The sequence below is a fragment of the Callorhinus ursinus genome, unplaced genomic scaffold, assembly GCF_003265705.2.
Source record: "Callorhinus ursinus isolate GAN/ISIS: 27379988/994484 unplaced genomic scaffold, GSC_fseal_2.0 scaffold71, whole genome shotgun sequence".
Classification (NCBI taxonomy): domain Eukaryota; kingdom Metazoa; phylum Chordata; class Mammalia; order Carnivora; family Otariidae; genus Callorhinus; species Callorhinus ursinus.
Window position 1 is genome coordinate 2,618,478 of NW_027397133.1, and position 20,486 is coordinate 2,638,963.

Sequence of the window (20,486 nt, forward strand, 5' to 3'; positions counted from 1 at the left end):
CCCGATGCACAGGGAGACCGATGCCGGGCTGGATCCCATGACCCATGAGCTCATGACCTGAGCCGAAACCAAGAGTCAGGCGCTCAACTGACTGAGCCACCCAGGGGCCCCTATTTCCTTTTTTTTTTTTTTTTTTTTTTTTAAGACCGCCACATTTCAGGCTCTACTGAAAACTAGGATGTATCAGTCAGGATAGGCTGGGTTATGCTCCGGTAACAAACAAGCCCAGGATCTCAGTGGCCTCATGCAGCAAAGGTTTATTACTCGCCAGTGTTACTGGTCTTTTATGGGTCACCTCAGGGCTCTGCTCCACATCATCCTTGTGCCCCAGGCTGAGGGAACAGCATCTCTCCGGGGCATTGGCAATTCTTCGGCACTGGGAAGAGAGAGAAAGTGGTGGAGCTGCGGTGACTTTTACAGCTTCTGCCTGGATACGAAACATGTCACTTCCACTCGGCATCTGTTGGCCCAAGCAGGTCATTCGATGATGTGTAACTTCAAAGGGGAGGGATGGTGGGAAGGGCGGTCTGTCCATGTGCCTGGAAGGAGAGAGGGAAAAGAATATCTGAGGACCTCCCTAACGCCGGGGTCACAGAGATAAAGCAGACTGTCCCCTCCCCGCTGTGGGGTGGTTTGGGAGGGAGGGGGATTAGAACACCGTGGGTCACTCTTTCGGGTCCTGCTGAATGAATGCCCTGTCTAAATTTAATCTGACCAAATCCAGAAGGCAGTCGCTCAACCAACTGAGCCACCCAGGCGCCCTGAATACCCTGTCTAAATTTAATCTGACCTAATCCAGACAGATACTCCATCATCCACCTTCCCAGTCAAGGAAGGTAATACTCTGGGCCTCGTTCTCCTTAAAATAGGTGGATAATAGTGCACAATTCCAAGACTTTTTGTGCAAAGAAATGAATTGGTCCACGTGAAGCCTTAGAAACAGTACCTGGCACATAATATAGTGCTCAAAACTATCTGTGATCGTGTGTGCGATGGTCCATGAAGGTGCAACTGACATAGTGCTTCTCACTTGTTCAGATAACCCGGTCTTTCTCTCTCTTCACCTGGCCCTATCATCTGGGGAGGCCCCCCCCCCCATGGCTACCTATTTAACAACTGGCTTTTCAGGAAAAAGAATGAAAACAAAAGCAAAAACCTTGACTTGTAGCGCCTGCCCAGTTCCAAACCTTTTTAAAATGGAAGTTGCCTTAAAATTTTTGACAGCAAATAGGCTCAGTTTCCAGTGAACAAAGCTAATGCCTCAACAATTTTAAAACTTTAACAACAAAAAGAAAAAAAAAAGTCTCCTTGGTACCAGTACAAAATGCTGATCTAAAAAGAAGGCACTTTATATATATTTTTTAAGATTTTATTTTTATTTATTTGAGAGAAAGCAAGAAATATCACAGAGGGAGAGGGAGAAGCCGACTTACCGCTGAGCAGAGAGCCCAATGCAGGACCATGACCTGAGCCAAAGGCAGGCGCTTAACCAACTGAGCCACCCAGGCGCCCTAAGAAGGCGCTTTAAATAGTAGGGGGATAGTCTCAAGATAAGCCAGGATGTACCGTTTTTGGTACCGTGCGCCCCAAATGGGCTGGCCGGTCTTACCTTCCGGGCCCCAACCCAAGGTGCATAAGCTAGTTGTGATCAAAGCCTTCTACAACTTTTTAGTGGGGTATCATGACTTCTGACCTCTGGGAGGTCAGCCAGGCCCTCTTTTTTTTTTTTTTTTTTTTTCCAGCCAGGTCCTCTTAAATGGACAGCACTTGACCTCACTGAATTGACCCTAAACAAAACAAAACAAAACAAAAAAAACCCTGAAGTTGGGGATTAACATATGCTGATGCAAGAAAACTCCATTTTTTGCTCCTTTGCTAGATCACGGAGGTTTTAAGGAACTTTTTGCTGCAGAGGGTTATCTTGGACCTGGGTCCTGAGCTGGAAAAGAAGGTGTGGATTCCTGCTTTGTATGGAAACTCTAAATGCCCTCCACATGGGCGGGGAGTCAGGGGGGTAATGTTGGGGCGCATCAGAGTTCAGCCTTGGCTTCAGGAATTGTCCAGAATGTGTCGATCAATGTTGGCTTTGGCCTTGCCTCTGGAAGCATGAATTAACCCCCTGCGTATTTCAGTGTGAGATCCCTGAACTTGTGGGTGCTCAGTGATGTTGCAATCACGTAGGTTACACACACACACACACCATCACAGGGTCAATTATAGGAGCAAAACACTTTAATTGAACTTCCTAACTTTTGCCCGTGCGCTTTCCAATACGGATAATCTGGAACGACAAATTGGGTGTTCTCTGCCGGTGAAGTTCTGTCAGTCCGCAGAAGTATAAATGCATATTTGCACCGCAAGACTAAGAGGCTGGTGGTACCAATCATTTTTTTTTTATTGTACAGGTGATGAATTCTTGGTACAGAATTTTAGGTACAAAATTTACTAAGAACTTCCTAACAACAGCACACACATTTGAACAGTAAGGGAGTACGTTTGCTAGATGACTCTAGGAAGGAACAAACGTTTTTTTTGAGTCAACGAACGTTTATAAAAATTTAAAAGATTAGGAGGGGCGCCTGGTTGTCCCCTTCGGTGGAGCACAGCACTTTTTTTTTTTAATTATATTTCTTTATTTATTTGACACAGAGAGACACAGCGAGAGAGGGAACACAAGCAGGGGGAGTGGGAGAGGGAGAAGCAGGCTTCCCGCCGAGCAGGGAGCCCGACGCGGGGCTCGATCCCAGGACCCTGGGATCATGACCTGAGCCGAAGGCAGATGCTTAACGACTGAGCCACCCAGGCGCCCCGAGCACACTACTCTTAATCTCAGGGTCGTGAGTTCAAGTCCTACATTGGGCACGGCGCCTACTCTTAAAAAAAAAAAAAAAGTAAATGAGAAAATTGGGATGACAGAAATTAAGTTCTCTCTTAATTCAAACCTTTGTAGAGTATTTTGGTGTACCCTTCAGACTAAAAGAAAATTCCTGGAGCGCCTGGGTGGCTCAGTCGTTAAGCGACGGCCTTGGGCTCGGGTCATGATCCTAGGGTCCTGGGATCGAGCCCCACATCGGGCTCCTCGCTCAGCAGGGAGTCTCCTTCTCCCTCTCTCTCGGCCTGCCGTTCCCCTTGCTTGTGCTCTCAATCTCTCTGTCAAATAAATAAAATCTCTCTCTCTCTCTAAAAAAAAAATTCCTGTTTGGAATTAACAAGCTTCGGGGTGAGCAGCCAGCAGGGGTCGCCACCTTCCACGCTCAGGCATTCCCGACGTTCGGTCGTACGTGGTCCGGGTACCCTTTAATTCCACGTGGGCTCACTAGTTTCATTTGTAAGATAATCCATCAGAGTCACGGGATTTAATTTTCCATCATGCATATGAGAAAAGAGGAAAAGAGGAAAAGGCTATTGATCTTCTGATCTGATGAGAAAGCTTACTTGTATTTGTAGAGGCTACGTGCAGGAAGTCAGCAGGGCAGCAAATGATCAAGTAAGACAACACATCGGGGTGAAAACCTTCCAGAGGGAACAGTCACTGGACATGACCACAATTATTATAGTTTTTGGCCTCCCAGAAAACCCTGTAGAAGTTGCTTCTGAGTAATATTAATAAGGAACAGGGCAAGTTGGAAGGAGTTAGAAATTTCCAGTCTCTCTAGTGCACCAGACAAAATTAATATTCTTGTAAAAGTTTTCTTCTTCACACCTTATCAACTCAGATCCTCTGAAGTAACTTTATGATAAAGAATGCTTTCTTTTTTCCTTATAGTGGCAGGGGAGAGGGACCCTCTCTTTCCCCATTAGTTTAACAAATATTAAGGATGTACTATGTGCCATAATTGTACTAGCTTCCGGGGATAGAACAGTGCATAAGAAGTGTAAAAACTGGTATCGCAGGAAGGAGTTGGAAATAGCTCCCTTGGCTTCTGGACGTGCAGGTGCCATTCCCGTGCTCACATCTGGGACCCGGGGAGTCTCATCTTGGTGTGGAGCGGAGTCATGACCACCTGCCCTATCCATTGTCCACAATGACTTCCTCCTCTTTCTTTCTGAGGACAGGAAAGTGAGCACAGTGATCCCAGACCCTCAGCACCCCTTCCTGCAAAGCTCTCATGAACCACTCTAGCAGGAGGGATTCAGGCTGACCCCAACTCTCAAGCCCCTCACGGGTCCTAGACCTACACTGAGCAGACCCTTCTCTGCCTTCCCCCGGTCCAGGGCTGGGCTCGCCGTTTATAGATGTCACCGTGAGCCCAGAATACATCCGAGGCCACTGACAAGCCAGAGAATCAAACCGGGAATGCTCTTCGTTCCCAAGCAAGTTCCCAGCACTGCCTTCGATGTCACAGTCACATCCCCTTCGGCCCTGGGTGCGGAGAGGGATGGATGGAGAACGCAGGCTCACTGGACCAAGGCTGTAGCTAGGAGGCAAAACGAGTGGCTTCCCAATCCCTGCTTTTTGAGGTGGGGTGGGTGACTTTCCTGGGGGTGGTGGTGACATTGGCAATCATGGTGATGATGGGTGTCGTGGTGGTGGTAGTGGGTTGGGGGTAGTGGTGGTGAGAGGGAAGGTGGCGACGTGGTTGACAGCGGGGATGATGGCCATGGTGGTGGTGGAAGTGTTGTTGGCGTTGGAGATGCTAGAGGTTGTCGCCTCAGCCGAAGACCCTTTATTGCCATCTTAGATTCACTCTGTTCCATATGGAGACGCGCATTTCTAAGCGTGAACTCTGGAATGGCATTAATCTACATTACACAGAATAGAAATCCAGCCGGCCAGTGCACCTCCATCTTACTGGCGAAAACCGAGAAAGGACTGAATTGAACCGTACTTAATAGCAGTGAAATTCGGAGCATTTAGTGAAGTCTACGCTCTAGGAGTGAGGCAGAAACGAACACTGCAGCATACAACCTGTGTGGCCTTGGACAAGTGTCTTCACCTCTCTAAGCCCAGTTTATCTTGAAATCTGGGGGAATCCCTGGTGACAGCACAAGGTGGTGGAATAATACCGCTAGGGAGTCGTCGGAGTGCTAACCCTTTTTCCATCGTAACCTTTGTCAGCTGGAAAAACAAAAACAAACAAACAAAAAAAACAAAAACACAAAAAACCTGAAGATAATCTAGGACAGTGGCAAACACTTTCCTAGGTTATCCGTGGAGACTTGTTAGAGAGTCAGTAAATCAATTTAAGGGGATCGGACCAGAATTTCAAGATAGGAACAGAGTAGAATTAAAAATATCTATGTATCATGTTGTACAGGGTGGCATTTCCTGAAGCTGTTAATGTGAAATGATTTCTTACTGTGCATGACGGTCAGAAAAGTCTGGAAGCCACTGGGAGACGGCCCCCAGCCTCGCACTGATTTCCAGACCCCCCGCCGGGACCACTCCCGAGAGCACCTCCCTTTCAGACGCGATCCCACCTCGCCCAGAGCAAACCCTCCCGGTCTCCCGGCGGCGCTGTGTTGGCGGGACTCGGCCGCCAGGTGGCGCGCGTGCCCCGCCGCGAGCGGGTTCTCCTCGGTCTGACCGTCCAGGCCCGGGTTTCCTCCTGGTCCCGTGTCGCCCCGAGGATCCCGTTTGCTGGGGCCGGAGACCCTGGACACGAATACAGCTCCCCCAGCAGAGCGCGGAGGGAGGGCTCGGGCGGTCGGGAAGGGATGCGGCAGTCCTGAGCCCCACGCCTCCCTTGGTTCTGCAGGGATCATCCAGTACCTCCCTCTGTGCGCTGGACGGAGTCGCCCCTCCGAGAGCTCGCATCCCAGAGAGGAGGACAGACAAGAACCCCCAGTCACGACCCCGCCAGTACAGGGGCGCCTCCCTGCCCAGGGCTTAGAGACAAGTGTGGCGCGGGACAGCCGGGGGTGGAATCCCATCCCGCCTCCAGATGGCTGTGTGATCTTGGGCCGCTTGCTTAGCCTCTCTGTGCCTCAGTGTTCTCTGCTGTAAAATGGGAGAATAACACTCACGGCACAGGGTTGTCGTGGGCACGAAACGAGTTGGTATTTGTAAAGCACTTAGAAGAGGACTGGTATGTTTGTTAGACCAGTTGTTACAAATTCCCATGTTGCACCTATAGTAAGGTGTGGGGCTGCAGAAGGAATCCCGAAGCCGCATCCCTCCCTCCCCACCACTCCCTGGAGTCCAGGGATCCTGACTCCCAGGCAGGGTCCTTCTCCTCTGCATGGCGCTCCCTCGGCATGGGCTGGGCAGATGCGGAGGGCCGGAGGAATGCATCCAGATTCGTGGACAAAGCAGTGAGCCAAAAAGGCAGGTGGTGGTGGGGGGGAGGTTGCAGGGAAAGGGGGCCAGCCCTCTCATCCAGTGTGGGTCCCCTGCCCCCAGGTCCTCCCCGAACACCTAAAGCTGAACTTAGCGGAGCTTTTGGGCGCCACGCAGCTGTGGATACCCAAGACCTGTGATGTCACTTACCCTCCTTCCCTTTTTCTTGCCTTCACGGGGTTAATTCAGGCATAATCACTGTCTGTGAATATCTAGTGACTTTTCGCAAACTTACAGAATTGCGCAATCATCATCACAGTCCAGTGTTAGATCATTTCCACCATCCCCAAAGGTTCCCTCTTGCCAGCTTGCAGTCAATTTCCTGTCCCACCTCCGACCCCAGGCAACCACTGATCTGCAGTCTTGTCTCTAGATTCGCTTTTTCTGGAAACTCCATATAAAGGATCATACAATATTGTCCTAAAATACTTAAAAAAAAAAAAAAAGTCTCCATGCCAAGCCTGGAGCCCAACTTGGAGCTTTAACTCACAATCCTGAGATCAAGCCCTGAGCTGAGATCAAGAGTCCCGCGCTCAACGGACTGAGCCACCCAGGCACCTCCTAAAATACTTATTTCTATTGAACATATGCAGATTGTACAACCCGCAGTTCTACTGCAAGAGTAACCCATCCAGAGACTTATCGAAATTGGTTTTAGCAACAGTGTTTATAATATTTACCGTGAGTTACATGAACAAAGGATTCTTCGATGAATTAAATTAAAATTTAATTAAAAAATAACCCACAGGGCAGTGAAAATAAAAGAACCCACCACCCGAGTTAATCTTTCTCTGAAAAAAGCAGGACACAAAGACATATTCGCTCTGATGCTGTCATATGTAGTATAAAAATAAGCAGAATCAGGAAATATATTTGGGGATTTATGCAAAGGCAGTAACATAAAGATGAGCAAGGGCATATATACTCATATGGACAGTAATAGTCTCCACTTGGGGTTTGCAGGTAACACCTGTAGGTACAGACATGTCTTGTAGGGCATTTAATAAACTTGTAATGGGCCTGGATGGTGAGTATGTGGCTCTTGAGACATTTAACTGTGTATGTACATTTTCATATACTTTTAGGGAGCCATATTTCCCGATTTTTTTTTAAATTGAGATGAAAAACAATCAGTATAGATGAGCCATGCCTCTATGTATCTCTCATCCACAAGGAAACATGAGATAAAAGCTTGTTTTGTTCTTTCCTTTAGACCAGTGGCCAGCAAACTACAGCCTGTGGCCCAAATCAGGCCTGTAAAAGCTAAGAATGGTTGTCCATTTCTTAAATGGTTGGGGGGAAAAAAGTCATCAAAAGAAGAGTATCTCATGATATGTGAAAATTACATGAAATTCAAATTTCAGTGTCCATAAATAATTTCACACCCATTTGTTTATGTGTTGTCGATGGCTTCTTTGTGCCCTAATGGATGATCTGGGCAGTGGAGACAGGGACAATGTGGCGTGCAAAGCCTAAAATATTTACTCCTTGGCTCTTTATGGAAAATGTTTGCTGACCCAGGATAGACCCAAAGCTTTCCACAGTCCTCAGCCTAAAGGAGATGCTCAAGAAGATATATTTGATTAAGGTCACAGATGGAATTAAAGTTGCTAATCAGCTGATCCTGAGATGGGAGATGATCCTGGGCTATCTGGGTGGGTCTGATATAGTCGCAAGGGTCCGTATGGATGGAAGAGGAAGGACTCTTACAGAAGCGTTAGAGGCAGAGGGATGTGATGTTAGAATTCAAGCACTGTTGCTGGTTCTGAAGGAGAAAGAGCCATGAGTCAAGGAATGGGGATGGCCTCTAAAAGCCGGAGAAGGCAAGAACATGAATTTTCCCTAGAGCTTCCAGAAAAGAAGAAAGCCCGTGGACACGTTGATTTTAGTCCAGTGAGACCCATTTTGGACTTCTGGCTGCCAGAAATGTGAGATGATGAATTCGGGTTGTTTAAAGCCACTGAGCAACAGGAAATTAATACGGGTACTAAACCCTGAACTTGACAACGAAAACACCTACTGCTTTGAAACTCGAAAGAAGCTGTTTAACATCAGAAAGTTTCCTTACCTTTTGTGCTTCAGGTTCCTCAGTTATAAGAGGGAGATGATAAGCATTTATTCGTGGAGCGGTGGTGATAAATGTGATGATATATGTAAAGTCTTGCTCACAGTGAGGGGCACATAAACTTTCATCCTTATTATATGAATGAACAAAAAAAATTGTTAGTAAAAAAGGTGGTTAAAACTTAAGACTTAACCGGGTGGCTCAGTTGGTTAATCGTCTACCTTTGGCTCAGGTCGTGAACCCAGGGTCCTGCATGGGGTTCTCTGCTCCTCAGGGAGTCTGCTTCTCCCTCTGTCCCGCCTCCCACTTGTTCTCTCAATCTGTCTCTCACACATAAAAGATTTCATTTATTTATTTTTTTTAAAGATTTTATTTATTTATTTGAGAGAGAGAGAATGAGCGATAGAGAGCACGAGAGGGAAGAGGGTCAGAGAGAGAAGCAGATTCCCCGCTGAGCAAGGAGCCCGATGCGGGACTCGATCCCGGGACTCCAGGATCATGACCCGAGCCGAAGGCAGTCGCTTAACCAACTGAGCCACCCAGGCGCCCCACAAATAAAAAATTAAAAAAAAAATGATTGAGGGGCGCCTGGGTGGCTCAGTTGGTTAAGCGACCGCCTTTGGCTCAGGTCATGATCCCAGGGTCCTGGGATCGAGACCCGCATCGGGCTCCCTGCTCGGCGGGAAGCCTGCTTCTCCCTCTCCCACTCCCCCTGCTTGTGTTCCCTCTCTCGCTGTCTCTCTCTCTGTCAAATAAATAAAATCTTTAAAAAAAAATAAAAAGAAAAAAATGATTGAACAGAAAACTCACTTGTTAAAAAAGAAAATGACCAAACTCCTATGCATCTAATAACATTAGTCTACAAATACATTAAGCTAGAATTGACAAAGCTGTTAAGACTTTGATAATCCACTTCTCTAGTGAGATATCATATTACAAGCTTGCTCAGTAAAAGACAGATCAAGAGTCAAAAATTTTGTTTGTAAGAGAATGTAAAACACTCAAGAAGCTTGACCATTCAGACATGTCCTGGACCCTGATCCCAGCCAACACCAAAGAAATTCAGTGTTTTAAAACACACAAGAAGCAACTAAAAAGACTAGTTTTATCCTTTAGCACTGAACTCTTGAGTTATAAAAAATCTCCCCTAAAATGCTTCTTACTCAAACTAGGGGTTCACTTCACACAATAAGTTTAGAAATGTAGTCTGTTGCAGCCACGGACACCCAAAAACATGCTACAAGGGAGTGAGGACTCTTTTGTGTTTTGAGGGTTGTGTTATTGAGGCCATGACCTTCATTCCAATGATCCTAAGGTTGCTGTGCTAATTCAGGGAATTTCGTCCAATTTCGAGAGGAACTGGAAAGAGACTTAGTTAAGAGAAAAAGAATGACACTCTCTCTCCTCTTTCCAACAGCTTTCTAGGAATCCAAGCCAGTGAATTTTGTCAAGGATGTAAGCTCTACCCACCATTAGTTGTGAGAAAACGTAGAAAATGCGTTTTAAAACCTTGACAGCGCTAACTCTGGAAAGACAAGTCTATGTACCCTTAGTACAGATGATGAGAAAAATAAATATGGTCAGGCAATTGACAGAATCAGCCCCATGAGACTGAAAAGAACATCAGAACATGTGTCCCATGTTGGCATCATAAAGACCACAAATCCTGACCATAATGCAGTCAAATCAAGACCAGTAACCACTGACAAAAAATGTCATCCCAGAGCACACCAAACCCCACTCTGAATTAAATGGGGCTCAAACAGGGCTTCATGTTGGTGAGCCCATCTGTATGTAAATTCTATCGAAGCCACTACATATTGAAATTCACAGGGCAGAGCTGCCAAGGGCATATAGAGGGATTTTCATCATCTTATAGGGTTATTAGAGAGGAAAAACTGGAGGATCATGAATTTTGGTCCCAGTTCAAGGATGAGACAATATAACAGCAGCAATCGTTAACATTTACTGTGTTTCTCTCCAACTATGTACTCATCTTATGGAAGGCTTTCTTCTATTACAATCACACTATCTCTCCAGCATGTGGTCTCTTGTGTAACTTAAGGGGTGAGTGTTTAAAGAGGTCCTTCCCACATCCCTTACTCCCATGAGGAGTCTCCGCAGCATGAGTTCTTACAGGGATTCCACTGAGACAACATTGAAGGCTTTTCCATATTCCTTAGATTCATGGGGTTTCTCTCCAATGTGAGAATAAATGTCTACTGAAGACGAAAGAAGGGGGTTCCTGGATGGCTCAGTGCATCAAGCGTGGGACTCCCGACCTCAGCTCAGGTCTTGATCTCAGGGTTGTGAGCTCAAGTCCCATGCTGGGCTCCACGCTGAGCACGGAGCCTACTTAAAAAAAATTTGTAATTAACAAAAAAAATAGAAAATCGTAAAACTGAGAGATGAAAAGCTTTCCACAGACATTACCTTCACAAGACGTGAATATGTAAACGTGTGAATTCTCACATTTCCGTCCTTCAGGGTGGATTGAGTTCCTTTCTAGTACGTCCTTATGTGCTTGGTATTTTGAGAAAATTACTGAGACTTTTCTCAACATTGCTTTCATTCACAGGACCTCTCTCAACTGTGAATTTTTATTTTTATTTATTTATTTTTTAAGATTGTTTTATTTATTTAAGCAATCTCTACACCCGACGTGACACTCAGACTCACAACCCCGAGATCAAGAGTTGCACGCTCCTCCAACTGAGGTGGCCAGGCGTCCTTCAACTGTGAGTTTTTAGATGGTTTTTAAATCTGGAAGACTTGGTGAAGGCTTTCCCACATTCCTCACATTTATAGGGCTTCTTCATAATGTGCTTTTTTAAATGTTTATGAAGGTGTAAGGAATATCTAAAGGCTTTCCCACAGGTCTTGCATTCATAGGGTTTCTCTCCGGTGTGAATTTCCATATGTCTCATAAGGAACGACAGATGCACGTAACTTTTCCTACAGTCTTGACATTTATATTTCCCCCCTCTCGTCTTAGTCTTCCTGTGTGAGTCAGAATTTGCCATGTGGGCAAAGGTTTTCTCACCTTGATTCTTCTCATGATTTGCCTCTGCCGTACAGGATTGCCTCTGCACGTCATGGGTCGAGCTATTTTGGAAGGTGATGGCACACGGATTAGACGCGTAAGTCTTCTCTCTAATGGGAGGCTTGTACACCCTAAGGGAAATGTCTTCACCAAAGGCTTTTCCAAATGGATCCCATTCGTGAATGTGCACCCCCATGCAGATACGATTATGCGTATGAAGCCCACTGTTCTGATGGTCAGTCCCTATTTTGGACTCTGGCTCTGCCTCACTTCCTACGAATGGGGTCAGCTTGGTGCTCTGCCATAAGACTCTATCATTTTTGTTGTTTCTATAGATCTTTTGATGACTGGTTAGGACAGGCTTTTGTTTCACAGTATTTGAGCCACATTTTTGGATATAGTTTCTTGTGGAATCTCTCCGTGAGCTAGGTAGAGAGTTGTCCCTCATTTCGTGATACTCACAGATTATAACCGGAGACTCGTCCTTCTTGGGCACAGCGGCAACTCGCTTCAACTTCCGCTCCCTTTGCTTGGGTGGCTCATCTGTTTTGCGGCATTTTTTCCAGTCTTCTCCCCATGGGGAGGGCCGGGGACTGTGGCTCACGGCACACACTCTGTTTGCTTCATCAGACACATCAGGTGTCTTTTTGGCCAGAATGTCCTGCTGAGGGGTTGAGTTTTTGGTTTTATGCTGAGTCACCAAATCTGAAATAAAGGGACACAGAAGTTGAGAGTTTGTTGAGAGTTTAAGGTGGGTTGGAGATGCTAAAGTAGGCAAATGCCCATGTGGGTTTCTTTTCAAATGCTCACTCAGCATACGTGAGGGAGACGTGGAAGGGAAGGAAGGGCAAGCAAGCGAGCAGAAAGACATCAGGGATTTGGGCCATGTGGGGAGCTTGACCGTGGTGAGGACGGGCTCTGTGGGGATCGAGGGTGTAATCAGGAATGCCACGCGGGAGAGAACTGGACAAAGAGTCTGTCGTGGGCTGAGTTTGGGTCCCCCACAAATCCCTATGTTGCAGCCCTAACTATCCCTGCAAATGGTATTTGCAGGTGGGGCCTCTGGGAGGTAACTGGGTTCAGATGAGACAGGATGACAGTGGGGCCCCCATGATGGGACTAGCATCCTTACAAGAGCAGGAGAACGGAGCTCACGGTCCCTCCACCATGTGAGGACACAGCGAGAAGGTGGCCATCTGCAAACCAGGGAGAGAGACCTCGATGGGAACGAACCCGCTGGCCCCTTGACCAGGAACTTCCCAGCCTCCAGAATGTGAGAGAATAATGTCCGTGTTTAAGTCACCCAGACCGTGGTGTTCTGTCACAGCAGCCCGAACAGACTAAGATTAAAGATGAAGGGGCGGGGCGCCTGGGTGGCTCTGGCCATTAAACGCCTGCTTTCGGCTCAGGTCATGATCCTGGGGTCCTGGGATTGAGCCCCGCATCCGCCTCCTTGCTCAGCAGGGAGTCTGCTTCGCCCTCTCCCTCTGCCTCTGCCCCTCTCCCCCTGCTTGTACTTGCTCTCTCTCCCCCAAATAAATAAATTCCTTAAAAAATTTTTAAAAATTGCAATGCAATTCACTTAACATAAAAGTAACCATTTTAAAGGGTACCTTTCAGTGGCATCAAGGACAATGGGCATGTGATGCAACCAGCACCTCTACTCAGTTCCAGGACATCTCCATCACCCCGGAAGGAAGGAAGAACTTCTAGACCATGGCTCGGCCACTCCCTGTTCTTCCCTCCAGCCTTTGGCAACCACTAATCTGCATTCTGTTTCTGTAGATTTACCTATGCCAGACATTTCATATAAATGAAATCAGACAGTAAGTAGTCTTTCGTGTCTGCCTTCTTTCACTTAACATTAATGCTTTCGAGGTTTATCCATATTGCAAACTGCTTTGGTTTTGTTTTTTTTTTTAAGATTTTATTTATTTGACAGAGAGAGGGAACACGAGCAGGGGGCGTGGGAGAGGGAGAAGCAGGCTTCCCGCGGAGCAGGGAGCCCGATGCGGGGCTCGATCCCAGGACCCTGGGATCATGATCTGAGCCGAAGGCAGACGCTTAACCGACTGAGCCACCCAGGCATCCCCACACTGCAACCTGTCATCAGTGCTTCACTCCTTTTTACGGCTGAGTAATATTCCACTGTGTGGACAGACTATATTTTGTTTGTCCATTCACCTGTTGATGGGCAACTAGTTTGTTTCCACTGCTGCTATGAACACACCTCCACGTGCATGTGTTGGAACATGTTTTCAACTCCTGCGGGTAGATACTAAGGAGTGGAATTGCTGGGTCATGTGCTAATTCTATGTTTAACTCTTTGAGGAGCTGCAGCTGTTTTGCACACGCATGAAATGGATTCTTCAACATTTCCACACTGTGAAATCCTTCCTCGTAAGGACTCACGTCTGCCGGGTAGGCAGGTGCACAAGTTAAATTTCCCCTGCACCATTCCCGGACCCGCTTCTTGCTCCAAATGAGAGACCAGACTAGGTTTGCCCAGTTGAGATCCCGGTCACCGGGGAATGGCACAGTGCATGGCCCAAGGGAGTGGTGGTGCCAGCATTTTCCATGGAACAGGGTCGCACGCTTTGGTCTGCAGGGGTTCCAGAGCTAAGCAAGTGTGAGTATGGAGCAACAAAGTGGTCCCTCCGTTTTCCTCATGAATGCACTGGAACTCCATGTTCCGTGTTCACCCACCTAAGATCTCCCGAGGGCTGTTAATCATGAAGAGAATAAAAATGTAATGCTACGGACAGATTTCCTGTTTCATGGGGTGAACCCTATGTCCACCCCTTGGGGACACTGGCCCCAACTTGGTTATTCAGCAGTACCCCCCGTCCCATTTCTCAGCACAGCTCTGGGAACCCAGGAGGGGGTCTGACTCCCATCGGTCCCGGCCACGGATGTGTGTGGGAGGGAAGGACACTCACCCACAGAGGCCAGGTTCCTGCAGTTTTCCAACATCACGTCTCTGTAGAGAATTCTCTGCGCAGAGTCCAGCAGGGCCCACTCCTCTCTGGTGAAATTCACGGCCACGTCTGTGAAGGTCACGGAGTCCTGAAACGACACACCCATTTGGGGCACTGTTAGGGGTTGAATTGCATCCCCTCCCGAAGCTACGCCGACGTCCTAACCCCCAGGACCTCTGAACGGGACCCAGTTTGGAAACAAGGCATTTGAAGATACAGACGAGGTACCATGAGGGGGCCACTCAGGTCATGATCCCGGGGTCCTGGGATCGAGCTCCGCATCGGGCTCTTTGCTCAGTGGGGAGCCTGCTTCTCCCTCTCCCACTGCCTTTGCCTCTGCCTCTCTCTCTCTCTCTCTCTCTCTCTCTCTCTCTGACTCTCATGAGTAAATAAATAAAACATTTAAAAAAAAAGTATAGAAATCTGCATACAGCCCATGGAAGGAAGCATTGTCACAGGATGGCAGACGTAGAGACTGGGGTAAACTGTCTGTAAGTCAAGGAGTACCAAGGTGAGCCTTCCGAAGTCTTACACAGAACTGTGCCACCTCCAATCTGAAGTGAATCAGACACAATTTACCAAAACTGTGTTGGCATTCATCCCTTGACCCAGCATTTGTCTTTGTGGGTGACTCCAAGACTACCCTGGCCCCAAAGCCAAACGATAATGTGCACATAATTATTTATTGAAGGTTATTTCTAACAGCAAACGACTGGAGACCACCCCCAGATATTCAATAATGAGGCTTGCTTAAAGTATGATGCAGGGGCGCCTGGGTGGCTCAGGTCGTGGTCCCAGGGTCCTGGGATCGAGCCCCACATCGGGCTCCCTGCTCGGCGGGAAGCCTGCTTCTCCCTCTGCCTCTCCGCCTGCTTGTGTTCCCTCTCTCGCTGTGTCTCTCTCTGTCAAATAAATAAATAAAATCTTAAAAAAAAAAATCCCCCAAATAGGGAAGCTCAACTAAATGACGCCAAGGGTATATCCAAATGCAGGTTAACCACTTGGAGTGAACAATTCATCTGAGACACACTACAACCTTAGCATTAATAGTCTATTGTACAAAAGAACGGAAATCAGACCCTGACGTTGCTGCTAAATGAATACGAGTCAATGTGGACACTGCTTCTCAGGGGTGTTTTATATGCACTGTAGGATCAGGCAAAGGGATTATGTTAAGAAGGAAGCAAGGCTTTTAGTCTGAGAAGAAAGATTCAAATCTAAAACTAAAAGAGTTGGGGTGCCTGGCTGTCTCAGTCAGAAGAGCCTGTGATTATTTTTTTTTAAGTTGTTTTTTTCTTTTTTTTTTTTTGACTGAGAGAGAGCGAGAGAGCGCGCGCGCATGCGAGAACAGGAACACAAGCAGGGGCAGAAGGAGAGGGAGAAGCAGACTCCCCGCTGAGCAGGGAGCCCGATGTGGGACTCGATCCCAGGACTCCAGGATCATGACCTGAGCCGAAGGCAGTCGCTTCACCAATTGAGCCACCCAGGCGCCCTGAATAGTCCTTCTTGATGACGGAAAACCCTACAGAGTTCCAGCTAAAAGCTTGGAAGCAACGATTGCATTAAAGAGCTGCCATTTTGCACCCGAATGAAATAACTGATTCAGGAGACAAGCACGGATGCTCAGATACCGAGGTGAAAATGTGAAGAGGACGTGTTTCTTTGCAGGGTGTGAAAATGCCTCATTTTGCTCCCTACTTGCCCACTACTTTGGGAAGTGGGAACAAAGCTCTCTTGGCACCTGAAGCCGCTGATGGATTTCAGCCTCGGCCACAAGAGGGCAGCAGGCACTCCATTTACACGGAGGTGATGGAGAGAGAGACCCGCCACCTGAGATGTGTGCAAAAATGTCCACGGGCATCTAATCACACCTTCGGTGTCCCTTTTGGCCACACGAGGGAACGTGCGATTCTAGATCTTGGGGTGGTGAGTTCGAGCCCCATGTTGGTTGTAGAGATGACTTAAATAAATAAAGCTTAAAAAATAAAAAAAGAGGAGCGCCTGGGTGGCTCCGCTGAGCGCCCAACTCTTGATTTCGGCTCAGGTCATGATCTCAGGGTCTTGAGTCCGAGCCCTGCGTTGGGCACCAAGCTGAGCCTGGAGTCAGCTTGAGGTTCTCTCCCCCTCCCTCTTTCGCTGCCCCCTCCCCCGTTCACGCTCTTTCTCTAAAATAAATAAATAAAATCTTCATTTAAAAAAAAAAGAAATCTAACTCTGAAAGATATTTTTGGTAGAAACTGCTGGAATTCAAACTCTGGACAGGTGTTAGAGATATTGTTATTTTCTCTTTCTCTTTTTTGTAAAGCACCATACCTGGTATCCTGGAAGCCCTGATTTCTAGTGACTTTTAATATTTAGGTGATTTTTTAAATTGTGTTTTTTACATTTTGTATTTTGAAACATTTTTTCCAGAATCTGAAACATTTTGGCATAGAAACTCAAAATATATAGAGAGTAAATAGACATATAAACAAAGTCAGATGATATCAAGGATTGGTATGTGTTTTTATGTATTAAATATATCTTTAGGGCACCTGGGTAGCTCAGTCCAGTGGAGTGTGCGACTCTTGACTTCGGGGTTGTGGGTTTGAGCCCCACATTGGGTGTAGAGATTACTTAAAATCTTTAAATAGAGAAAAAAAAGCTTAGCAGTACAAAATAACTTTCTAACCATTTGCGTTGAATCACGGAAAGTGTGAACATGCATAATACAGGGAAAATGAAATGCAGGCAAGCCCTCACCCACCATCCACCTGTTTCCATGGCACTTCTTCCCATCCCCCTTCACTGCCCTTCTGCTATTGCACTGAACTCCAGCCATCACAGCATTGCATCCTTAATACGTCCATTACAATCTCTAAAGCGCGAGGAATCTTCTAAAATGTGGCCACAACATTATCACGCTGAGAAACACTAGCAGTAACTTTTTTTTTTTTAAGATTTTATGTATTTATTTGACAGAAAGAGACACAGCAAGAGCAGGAACACAAGCAGGGGGAGTGGCAGAGGGAGAAGCAGGCTTCCCGTGGAGCAGGGAGCCTGATGCGGGACTCGATCCCAGGACCCTGGGATCATGAGCTGAGCCGAAGGCAGACGCTTAACTGACTGAGCCACCCAGATATCCCTAGCAGTAACGTTTTTATAGAATCAAATACCCTCTATCTGTCTCCGAAGACCCGAGTACTGCATTCGGTCACTTGCGTCTTTTTAAATCTGTAACATTAGCTGCCGAAGAGTGCACAAAGAGCTCATTTTCTCATTTTCATGAATTGAAAGAAAAATAAGGAACCCTGAGAAGATTTGCAAGCATCTACAAATGTGATTGCTTCTGGGTGACCAGGAGTCTCGGACAGAGCAAACCAGGGCAGATGGAGGAAGCCTTCAAGGTCTACCCTAACCAACCTGCAATTTTTTTAAACACGCTGATCTGTTGCATATTCCAGAAATACGTTATTAAGCGAAATACAGTCTACAACAATTAAATAGTTTACGACGCAACTGATGAGGTTCGCTTTTTTTTTTTTTTTTTTTACCTTGAAGTCATTTTTTCCAGCCAAAGTAAGAATTCCTTCTACTGGAGAGATTTAATTAATGGCTTTCACATTTCAAAATTCTCTAGGGGTGCAAACAACGTGCCAGATGTCAGAGTGTTCTTCTAGTCGGAACTGGAATACCCACATCTTCTTAAATATACTGATTCTGGGATGCCTGGGGGGCTCAGTCAGTTAAGCATCTGCCTTGGGCTCAGGTCCTGATCCCAGGACCGGAGCCTGCTTCTCCCTCTGCCTGCCACTCCCCCTGCTTGTGCTCGCTCACTCTCTCAATCTCTCTCACAAATAAAGAAATAAAATCTTTAAAATATATATATATATACTGGGGCGCCTGGGTGGCTCAGTTGGTTGGGCGATTGCCTTCGGCTCGGGTCATGATCCTGGAGTCCCGGGATTGAGTCCCATATCAGGCTCCCTGCTTAGTGGGGAGTCTGCTTCTCCCTCTGACCCTCTTCCCTCTTGTGCTCTGTCTCTCAAATAAATAAATAAAATCTTTAAAAATATATATATATATACTGACTCCATTTCTTAAGAAACAGGCATCCAGGGGCGCCTGGGTGGCTCAGTCGTTAAGCATCTGCCTTCAGCTCAGGTCATGATCTCAGGGTCCTGGGATCGAGCCTCGCATCGGGCTCCCTGCTCCGCGGGAAGCCTGCTTCTCCCTCTCCCACTCCCCCTGCTTGTGTTCCCTCTCGCTATGTCTCTCTCTGACAAATAAATAAATAAAATCTTAAAAAAAAAAAAAAGAAACAGGCATCCATACTACTTCGGTTTCAAGAATTTCAACATTTGTGTGGTGTCCCCAAAATCCCCTTGCATTCACTACTCCGGGGTTCACGTGAACTCAGGTTTTCATCAACAGAAATGTGACACTCGGTATGATAAAGTTACTAAGTGCTGGGGCAAACTGGGGATTATAGGCAGCCCTGTCATCGTGAACGCAAGGATGCAAACCCGCCCAGCCATCACATAAAGAGATCAGACCCCAAGGAAACCAGCAGCAAAGTCAAAAGGTCTCCTTTCCCACCCCCCTTAACTGTTTTCTAACTCACTGATAAACTTTGTTCCCTAAAAATCATAACCCTCAACAATGCGGCTGTGACATCATATCAGTAGGAAAAGAACATCCCATTGTTGCCTGGGGGATCTTGAGTCACATGGACTGAGAGGCAGCCTGAATTTGCAACTCCGGGCAGAGCTTCAGATAAGGGGTTTGGGACACCACATTCCACCTCTATCTGACCTTGTAGTTTCCAAGGGACCATCCGGACCAGATGATTCCTTTGCACGCGGTTCAGCTTGAGCCAATCTAAGCTGGGATGCATTTACATTTACCCTGAATTCACCTTCTCCCCTCCCCCACCTCCCGTGATCCTATAAGGAATGACTCCATCCCTTCATTTGCAAGGTTCCTCTCTGGTGCAATCGCTGTCTCTCCTTGCAACAAGCCAATACAACTGGGGCTCCCAGTGAGCCCCTGGAGATCTCAGACACATTAGTTACAGTGGGGAAAGCAAAAAACAAAAAGAGAATGCATCATTCTGGGTGGGCTCAGGTAAGCAGGTAGAAGGAAAACAGGCACATCTGGCAGATGAAACACATCCCCACTGGTGTCCTGAGCTTCCCCTGAACCAGACCTTCCTGGAGTCGATGAACGACAAACAGGCAACTTGTTCAGACCACGGGGTTTAATCCTGACAACTCCCCTGGAACTTTCAACTTGGCCTTTTATAAATGCCCTCTACCGAGATCTCAGTTCCCAAAAAAGGCGGAAGGTGCCCATCGGACCCAACTCAAACCCAGCAACCCTTTCTCCAGAAGAGAACCCCAATGGCCATCCCCTCGACCTGACCAGTGCCCAGAATTTTTCAGCTCGCCCTCATCACAACGGACTCCAATGCTAGCATGGATCCAAACAGCACCCCCTCCGGCCCCGCCGCCGCCGCACGCGGGTGTCCCCCGGCCCAGGCCAGGGAATGCTCCCTGGGGCGAGGTGAAGGGCGCATTTAGGGCTCACCACGTGGGCCACTCTCGGCGTCCCCACCCCTCCAGGGCGGAGAGAATCAGGCTTCCGCGGACGGACGGACAGCTGCTCCCGACTCCCCGGAACCAGACCTGGTCCCGCCCGCAGTGTGGACTCTGCGATAACCCGGCACACTCACCATCTCCGCAGCACCGGCTTTTGGACGCGTCTGTGGGTGGCGCAGCCCAAAGGGCTCGTTCCCTGTACTACATAGAGGGTTGCAGAGCCGTGGACAAGAGGGATGGCACCGTGAAAATAGTAACTAAAGAAACAAAACAACGAGCCCCCACGAAGGATCGACGACAGAGACTCGTCTGGCCGGGGCCCTTTGTACCTGCTTCCGGACCCCCTCCTCAAAATGGATGGTTTAAGGGATTGGGTGGGGGCGGGGGGAGGAGGAGCCAGCAGGAAGGGAATCCCGGGACCCCCACCCCCACCTCCTGCACCCAGGGTCCCGCATAACTTTCTCCCCAGCCACTTCTTTTTTTTTTTTAAAGATTTTATTTATTTATTTATTTGAGAGAGAGAGAGAGCATGAGAGGGGGC

The 20,486-nt window shown here is 47.4% G+C and overlaps 1 protein-coding gene across 1 annotated transcript; it reads right to left on the reverse strand.

The window, feature by feature from the left end:
* Positions 1-367: 367 nt before the first annotated feature.
* On the reverse strand, positions 368-20,171 carry ZNF114 (zinc finger protein 114). Its single transcript, XM_073886617.1, has 5 exons — positions 20,080-20,171; positions 14,328-14,454; positions 11,851-12,093; positions 11,389-11,450; positions 368-539 (listed from the first exon to the last, which is right to left on the reverse strand). The coding sequence occupies exons 1-5, from the start codon at positions 20,080-20,082 to the stop codon at positions 498-500; spliced, it is 477 nt and encodes a 158-aa protein (XP_073742718.1). The 5' UTR covers positions 20,083-20,171; the 3' UTR covers positions 368-497.
* Positions 20,172-20,486: the final 315 nt, after the last annotated feature.

What these genes read in the sequence shown, in the direction of transcription:
- ZNF114 (XM_073886617.1), bottom strand. An exon ending in CGAGTCTCCGGTTATAATCT is followed by an intron (nt 11,451 to 11,850) that starts GTGAGTATCACG and finishes CTTCCAAAATAG; the next exon opens with CTCGACCCATGACGTGCAGA. An exon ending in AAATCATGAGAAGAATCAAG is followed by an intron (nt 540 to 11,388) that starts GTGAGAAAACCT and finishes CTCTCCTTCCAG; the next exon opens with GCACATGGACAGACCGCCCT.